Source organism: Lactuca serriola, chromosome 1 (assembly GCF_051521515.1).
Source record: "Lactuca serriola cultivar US96UC23 chromosome 1, Lser_US96UC23_V15, whole genome shotgun sequence".
In the NCBI taxonomy this organism is placed as follows: Eukaryota; Viridiplantae; Streptophyta; class Magnoliopsida; order Asterales; family Asteraceae; genus Lactuca; species Lactuca serriola.
In genome coordinates, this window is record NC_136408.1 from 42,318,885 (window position 1) to 42,327,649 (window position 8,765).

Genomic DNA, 8,765 nt, shown 5'->3' on the forward strand with positions numbered 1-8,765 from the left:
CCGTTTCACCGCTGTATAGGGACTGGTAAATGCTACGAGCTACCGCGTAGTCTCGCAACACTTTCGCCTCACTACAATTGCCCAAAACCTTACCGCTGATCCATCAGATCGGATGCGCCCAAAGTCGAGCACTCACTCACAATGTCACCTGTTGACACGATCAATCCTGCTACGCTTGTAGCAATCCATACTCCTGGAGCGATAACTCCATCGAACTGTTTCCCGCACGTGCCATACTGAATCCGTCCTACTGGCCTCTCAAACGTTGTACAGAAGTCTAGGGTCTCTTCCCGAAACCCTCTACTAAATGCACCTGACCTGAGTCTCTCTTCCCAAGGTACCCCAAATCGATCTTCTGCCCTCGGGCTCTAGAAATCATATTATTCAGGGTCCCGTGCCCTGACACACTCACCAGCTCGATTGTCCACGGCTGCACTGCGGTAGCAGAAACAACCTCTGCCCTGAACCGGGCTACAAACTACTCCCAAGACATAATCTCCAATCCCGAAAGTGCAATAGATCGAGAAATCAATCCCCACCAGCTCCTTACCGCACGATACAAGAGATCCAAGGCGAACCGAACCTTAGCTCCTAAGGGGTAGGAACTAGTGCATGGAGACTGAAGAAGATGCCATAATCCTTGAGATTGGGTGCTTAAATATGGAGAAAATCCTAAAAATCATGGGCTTGGGCTGCAGGTGCTACCACGTCGTGGCCTTCCTTTTACTACGTCGTGGCGGCCATCAAAACACGCGTTCTTGAAATTGGCATGCCACGACGTGGCACAAGGTTTTTCCCAAAAATCTCACATTTGATCTATTATGGAAAACGGATGTTACACGTGGCAAGATAATGACGGTGTTTGTTGTTATTTTAATCGATAAAAATCATAATCATTGTTATTTTAAAACCAAAATAAAAAATAAGTTTACTTATCGGATACAACTAAAAGTTTAATGACCTAAAAAGCAGATTTCAAATTATTGATTGTCATTTTAATTCATTTTCCCAAAAAAGCAAACATTTTTAATCTGTTAACCCAAGACCCAAATCATTAAGTGGGAGACCTCGCCTATAAACTTTAGGGCCAAAACATATACGAAAAAACAGGAAAGTTTTCGTGATTTAGCCCAATAAACAGCACAAAGTCCTTCATGTTTTATGTTTTCTTTTACGGGTAGTTTGGGCCATTAAGTTTATTATTTTTTTTAATATGTCAAAAAGTAAATACATGCTATCAATATGAATAACCATTTATTTTGACTTTAGAAGGTATTACGAAATAACATAATACTTAAACCAATGACAATTTGGAATCTCACCATATGATCAATGACTAGACAAAAAGGAATATATGAAACAGAAAAAATATTAATAGATAGACACGAAGATCATATTAAAGCCTTAACCAATGATAAAACATTTTATTTTCAAGTTTCATACATCATACCATACAGATACAATATTGAGATATATCATACATCACACATTAAAATACATAATATTAGATAAGAAAGGTATACATTTTATTAATATATTATATTACACCAGTACATCAGCTAAATTGTGATTTGCTCAAGAACAAGCAGTGATGACTTGACCAACGAGTATTCCTTCATCGCAACCAAGTATAATCCTATTAACATAAAAATAATTGTTCGTTTTATAATCATATCAATTAAACGTCAAATGTAAAATTCAAGAAACTTACTGAGATGAGTCTTTTATGAATCCAATGGTCCAAACTCTCCCGAGTTCAGAAGTAAACACATGGTCTAACTTGTAAGTTACCGCATTCCAAGCATGTACACTTTTGTCTTCAGAACCGGTGATGATAAAATTAGCGTCCGATTTCACACATATTGTAGACGTAACATTGTTTGTGTGTCCTTCAAGAGTTTGAATACAAGTATCGGTTTCATAGTCCCAAACCTAAATAGTGTTTGTATATTAGTATAAGGTTGGTTTACTTTTGATCAAATAAAAAGATAAATTTTGTATAGATATACCTTTGCAGTATAATCATCAGACCCAGTAATAAAGTAGAGTTTTTCATCAGTTTCAAAAAATTCCACAGAATTCAAACCTTTCGAATGACCTTCGATTGACAAATGTGGACTTGATGATTCAAGATTCCACATCTTGAAAGAGAAACATATAAAAGCATTAGAATCGGATTATCTAATCATGAATATTTAGTTACGTGTATACATTATCGAGATGTACAATGAAGGCTACTACTACCTTAATGGTACAATCGAGTGATACACTTGCGAACACACTGGAATCCTTCGGGGTAAATGCTACTTGCATGACATAATGTTCATGCCCCTGAAATGTCTTAGTGCATTCCCAACCATTCTCCCAATTCCATAGCTTTATGAGCTTATCATCAGATGCAGAAAGTATGCATGGAAGAGATGGATGCACAACCACTGACCTAATAAAGTCTGCGTGTGCCTTCAGTTCTGCGACATTTTCCATATTGTTATAGTTGTACACACGAAGAAACCCATCATCAGATCCAACAACAATCCATTCCTTGTGCGCAATAAATTTTCCAGTTCGTACTACAAAACATACATAAAGTACAAGTGAATATAACTAGATTCCACAACATACAAGTCTATAACTTCACTAAAGACTTGTAATAAAAAAAGAAGCCACCAAATATTTCACAATAAAAAATTGATAGTAAATCAGAGTGTCATTTGAGTAAAAAATAGTATGATTAAGCTTGAACATTAGACATCATGTGTATATATATATATATATATATATATATATATATATATATATATATTGTAGGAAAAACATATAAAATTCATTTAAAACAAAAACCACGTACCTGGTGATTTGCCGATTTCAAAAGTCTTCTCTATTACCTAAAAAAAGATGCTACCCATGAATACATATATTTGGACATATTTATACGCTCCTATAATCCCATTTGATAAAGGTAATGTAAATAACAAGCACATAAATCGATAATGGCTTACTTGAGAGTTATGGTTCCAAATAGAAACATTTCCAGAGTACAAACCCACCAAGACCATTTAGATAAAAAAAAAAGATAGCGTCGTTATTAAATATATTTACATACGAACCATTTAAGAGAATGAATATATGAGACAATATAAATAGAAAAATCCATTACCATGGTTCGGTTGGATGCAAGTCAATGGATTTAACTCTCTCAGATTTTAGAACGGAAATTTTCTGAAATCAAATAAAAAAGTTACTAAAACAACAAGATTAATTAATAGTAGGTTCAATTTGCATGAAAGCCGTGTTGGAAGGTCACCTTGATTTCGATTGCAGAATTCTATTGAACACAGAAGAACAAAATTTCAATACATGAAAAAATACATATTGGTCGGTAACAATTTAAATAAACGTAATGATCAACCAGCAATTTAAATTCTCAATAAATTAGTAACTACTAATAGATGTAAAAAGAAAATACAAGCAATCATTGCATAAATTGTTTGTAACAACCATTCAAAATACATATCTTAAAACATAAAATAGATATGATAATCATTTTGTATATACACGTTTCGAAATATCATTTGTATTATTGCTAATAAAAGAATGATAAATAACTAACCATTTTAATTCTTCTTAATGGTCAGTTAACGTTGGAGATTTGTGGCGATATATGTTGGTGCGGGCGAAATCATGTTATATAGGATAGGTTGGGAGGTGTTGGCATGCAAGCAGTCGAATTTGACTCTTGCTATCATGAATGGTGTCACTTGACACCTTTCCAACCGTTGATCATGCAAAATAATTGTTTTAACGGCAAAGATTGTATGATATTTAGTGGCAAACTGAAAACGGAGAGTTCAAGGAAGGTAAGGTAGAACGAAATCCCAAGGCGCGTTTTCCAATGTATCATTATGTGATTAAGAATTGCAAACCATGTTGCGATTCAAATATTTTTACAATTAATATAATCGCTTTTGATGGTTTGGCAAAATATAGTAACATTAAACAATCATCTTTTGTCCCGCTATAAAATACGGAAAGGAAAATATCTTTTATGGTAATGAGATATTAATTTTGTATATATTTAGTAGTTTATTTATATAATTTACTATTAAAATTTATATTTATTGTTTAAAAAAATAGTTTTTTACGCCTCGTTCCCGAGTTTAACAAAAGAAAAGAAGAGAAAAGAAAAGAAAGTCACGAGAGAAAAGAAGAAAAAGGAAAAGAAAACAAAATTTTCTTTTGTGTTCCCGAGTTGGAGAGAAGTGGAAGGAAAATAAATCATTTTGTTTTTTCTTTCCAAATCCTCTCAAATCGGAAGGAAAGTTAGGAGGGAAAGTGATCCTCCCATTTCCCTCCACTTCCTTCCAATTCCCTCCTTTAATGAAACTCGAAAACACCAATTTCTTTTATTTTATTCTCATTTCCATCCATTTCCTTTCCTTTCTCTCGTTAAGTTGAACTCGGGAACGGGGTGTTAATCGGTTCCATATCTATCTTCTCCACAAAAAATGAGTTACTATTAAACTAATTTTAATACACATTAAGCGGCTTTCAAATTTTCCAGTTTTCAGCAAACTTTGTATCAGATTTTCAGACGAAGACAATTCCAGATAAGAAAGTAACCATCAATTTACTTGTTTATTTTTTTAAAAACATTTCAAAGTGCATAGTCTTTTCCTTCTTGATCTCCGGTGAAAATGTTCTCATGAATTAGAGGTGACAATCCATTCATGAAAAAGCATGAAATGAAAATTATGACAAAATTGAAATTCAAATTCGAATTCGTGTCAAATGGAAAAAACATGATGTTGTGTTTTGTCATATTCGTGTTCTAGATTCGACACAATATTAACATGAGTTTGTTGTGTTTTTATTTTATTTTTTTATTTTTAATGTTTTGTAAGATTAACGATGAATTGAATAAACTAAATATTTATTTTATTTTTTATTTTACATGTTTGTCGTGTTGTTTTTCCCCCCTTTTAATTTGGATCGTTTTTGTTAGAGTAAATTACACGAATGGCCCCTATAGTTTGGGGTAGTTTGCGCGTTTGGTCCCTAACTTATTTTTTTAACTCGAAAAATCCTTACTGTTTGTTTTTGTTACGCGATTGGTCCCTACTGTTTGTTTTTGTTACGCGATTGGTCCTTATCTTACTTAAAAAGATCATTATTTAAATAGAAAAAAATTATGAGATATGTAAGGTAAGTGAGTGGGGTTGGGGTTGGGGTGTGTTTATTTAAATATTTTTAAAAATCAAGGTCAAAATAGTTTTTTTAAGTAAGACAGGGACCAAGTGTGTAACAAAAACAAACAATAGGGACCTTCTGAGTTAAAAAAAAAGTTAGGGACTAAACAAATTACCCTAAACCATAGGTACCATTCGTGTAGTAGTTTACTCTTTTTGTTATAGTAAAATAGAACATGATATCAAGTTGTGTCGTGTTCATGTCATATAAAAATTGTCATGTTGTGTCGTGTCATCTATAAATACGATACGACTGTCAGGTTTATCACCTCTATCCTACACACCCTTTATTATCATTGGCATCTTTCTCGCCTCTTCTCATACATTTCCGTATTCCCTTCCCTCTCCTACTACTTTGTGAAATTCACCCTACCCTGTTTCCCTCTTTTGGTGGTGGTGGTAGTAAATGGTAAAGATGAGTGGTGATAAAGGTGATGTTTGTTGTTATAGGTAGGGGTGAGCATGGTGCGGTTCAGTGCGGTTTTTGGCCAAAACCGAACCGAAAACCGCAACTTCAGTTTTTTGAAATTTAGAAACCGCACCGTTCGGTTTTATGCGGTTCGGTTTTTTTGCGGTTTTTTGTTAGTTTTTTTTGGTTCTCGTTTTGTCTTTTTACTAAAACTCAAGTAACTCAACGAGTTACTTTGACTCAGATGAGGAGTACTAATCATTTACTGGAGATAAAACGATACCACCATCTCTTGGTTTGAAATCAAATTACATAACCACTCATCCAACATGTTTTTAATACTTTAATATAATACGAATTTAATATAATATTTGTTTCACAAATACATACGATAATATCAATTAATATATTATTAAAAATGATACTATATCACTAGTACTTTTCATATTTAAATGTTAAAAATGTCATAAACATTATTTGTTACTATAAATACCACTAAATGTATACTTAAAAATTTTCAATCATCCCCCGATAGATAAGATAAATATTTATACTCATAGAAATTTTAATTGTCATAAGTTCTTGGTTCTTATGAATATCAACATTTAATATATATATATATATATATATATATATATATATATATATATATATATATATATATATATATATATATATATATATATATATATATATATATATATGCGGTGCAATTCGTTTTTTTGTGGTTTTAGCGAGACTAGAAACCGCACCATCAGCTTTCATTTCGGTTTCGGTTTTTTTGGTTTGCAGTTCGGTTTTTGCTCACCCCTAGTTATAGGTGTTGGTAGCGATGGAAGGTAAATGGTGGTGGTGGGAATGAATAGTGTTTGTCGGAATAAACAACTGAGACATAGTTTAATAATAAATCATGTATAAAAAATTTAATGATGAATTGTATACATAAAAAATATTAACCTGCGATACCTAGACAAAATGATAGGTTATGAACATCTTAGATGACTTTACTGGTAAATCATATACAAAACTTGATTAAATTATACAAAAATGATTGTTCATTACGCTACAAAATGACTCTCTTTATGAAAAATAAAGACGTGTATATGACACTTCTTATGGATTATTTTTTTGGAAATGATTTTAGAGTTGGTAAATTGAAAAAATCTTTTTACGGACTTAAACAAGCCCATAAAAAGTGAAATGAAAAGTTAGTGTATACTAAAACTGATTAAGCCGTTGAATAAAGAAAAATTGATTACTCTTTATTTACGTTTAAGAGAAATAAATGTTTTCTTGCTTTTTGGTCTATGTTAATGAAATCATTATTATTTGCTACTCTAAAAAAGAAATTGTTAAAGTAAACGACTTTTTATAAACTAAGTTTTTTATCAAAGACTTAGAAATTGCGAAAGAAAATCTTTAATCGAGATGATTAAAAGTTAAAACCAACAGTGGGTCATTGGGTTGTTTATGTCTCAACGAAAATATACTCTTGAACCACTTTATATGAAGATGGTGTGCTTAGTTGTAAACTGTCGGCACACACTTGGATACTTTTGTCTTATTGTTAAGAAGATGTCAAAGCGCCTTTATCTCTATAAGAACGGCGCGTTCCGAGGTGTGAAATAGGAGAGATATGATGTCATAATTGGGGTTTCGAATAAGACGACCTTTTGATTTTATTTTGCATTTTTTTTCATATTGAAAAAGTATGAAGAACGGGAGGTGTGAAGTTTTTTATCATCCTGACGCCGAGCTATTTTTCCGCAGGACCTCCCCTACAGTATCGTCACCGCAGTAGAGTTTAACCACCAAGTTCGGGATGGATTGGTGTGGTTCTTTTACGCCTAGGACACCAGAATATCGAACCATGAACGAAGGATGATCTAAATATAGATGATTGTCATTTGAGTGATTATATTGGTTTTCAAACGCTTATAGGAAAACTTATTTACCCAGCTATCACTCCTCCATACATTTCATTTGCTATTAAGACTTTGAGCTAGTTTATGGATTCTCACAAATTTTTTATTTATATTTGGTTATTAGAGTTTTACAATATCTTAAGTCTAGTTTTGGTTATCGGATCATTATAAAAAGCAAAGTAATATTAATCTAGCTTGTTGCATGTGTGGATGTTGATCAGGCCAAATATCTTAACAATGGAAGATTTGGAATTGACTTTCATCTCTTTCTTAGGGACTCATTGATTTACCGGAAGAGTAAGAAACTGACAAACCGTTTGTCGTTATCTATATAGTTAAAAAGTTGTGCCCTTGCCTATGTCGTCACATGTGAAATATTGTGGGTAATAAAGGTTTTAAGAGATTTAGTAATTAATGTTCAAATACCAATTGAAATTTCATATTGTTAGGGAAAACATGTGATACTTGTCAAGATTCAGAACAAATCTGATGTCACTTGCCAAGTTTTGATGACCCTTGTTAGGAAGTAATGCGGATAACAAACAAAACTATAGCACACAAGACACGGTATTTATGTGGTTCGGTCAAGGTGACCTACATCCACAGGCAGGAGGGAAATATTCTTTATTTCGGAGTTCTCAAATAGAGGTTACAAGAACTATTCACCAGAGATTTTCCTAACACTTTAGAATTCAAGATACAAGACACAATACACCTCAAATGACTCTGCATGCATCCCTATATATACTTGAGGGATCAGACCTAAAACCCTAATGGGCCAAGGCCATTGGCCCATAGACCCATGAATGGTGGCAACAAATCATATTCTGCCATGCAACATCTTCTAGAACATTCTTCCATGTCATACGGCCCATGAGCATCAAGAACACACATGATGAAACACCTTGTGTTATAATTGAGCATCATGATGTACAAGTGGCGCATCATGAACACTAATGGCCTAACATCCATCATGGTGGCACAACATGGTGTAATCCTTGAGAAATACCAACTTCAGAGCATCCTTGAACGATCTTGAACATCATACACTACAAGAAAAAGACCCTTTTACGACGTCCAAACCACGACACTCGGTGATTTATGTTACGCAAAGGAGAGTGACATTAATAGAGTGTCGTCTATTCAAAAAATTTAAGGATTTAGGTCACGCATTATTGCGTGCCC

General features: G+C 33.4%; 1 protein-coding gene across 2 annotated transcripts; it reads right to left on the reverse strand.

The window, feature by feature from the left end:
• Positions 1–1,441: 1,441 nt before the first annotated feature.
• LOC145068169 (coatomer subunit beta'-1-like) lies at positions 1,442–3,674 on the reverse strand. 2 transcript variants are annotated; one of them, XM_079015148.1, is made up of 9 exons: positions 3,611–3,674; positions 3,305–3,325; positions 3,157–3,219; positions 3,000–3,053; positions 2,849–2,885; positions 2,245–2,570; positions 2,010–2,141; positions 1,712–1,932; positions 1,442–1,636 (listed from the first exon to the last, which is right to left on the reverse strand). In XM_079015148.1, the coding sequence occupies exons 1-9, from the start codon at positions 3,611–3,613 to the stop codon at positions 1,576–1,578; spliced, it is 918 nt and encodes a 305-aa protein (XP_078871274.1). In that variant the 5' UTR covers positions 3,614–3,674; the 3' UTR covers positions 1,442–1,575. The 2 variants fall into 2 exon arrangements, with proteins under 2 accessions (XP_078871274.1, XP_078871271.1); XM_079015145.1 differs by having other exon boundaries at positions 2,242–2,570.
• Positions 3,675–8,765: the final 5,091 nt, after the last annotated feature.

Bases quoted from the DNA above. Each gene is read 5' to 3' on its own strand.
- LOC145068169 (XM_079015145.1), bottom strand. The intron at 2,886-2,999 runs GTAAGCCATTAT...ATCTTTTTTTAG, and splicing joins TTTGGAACCATAACTCTCAA to GTAATAGAGAAGACTTTTGA. The intron at 2,142-2,241 runs GTAGTAGCCTTC...TTCTCTTTCAAG, and splicing joins TCGATTGTACCATTAAGGTA to ATGTGGAATCTTGAATCATC.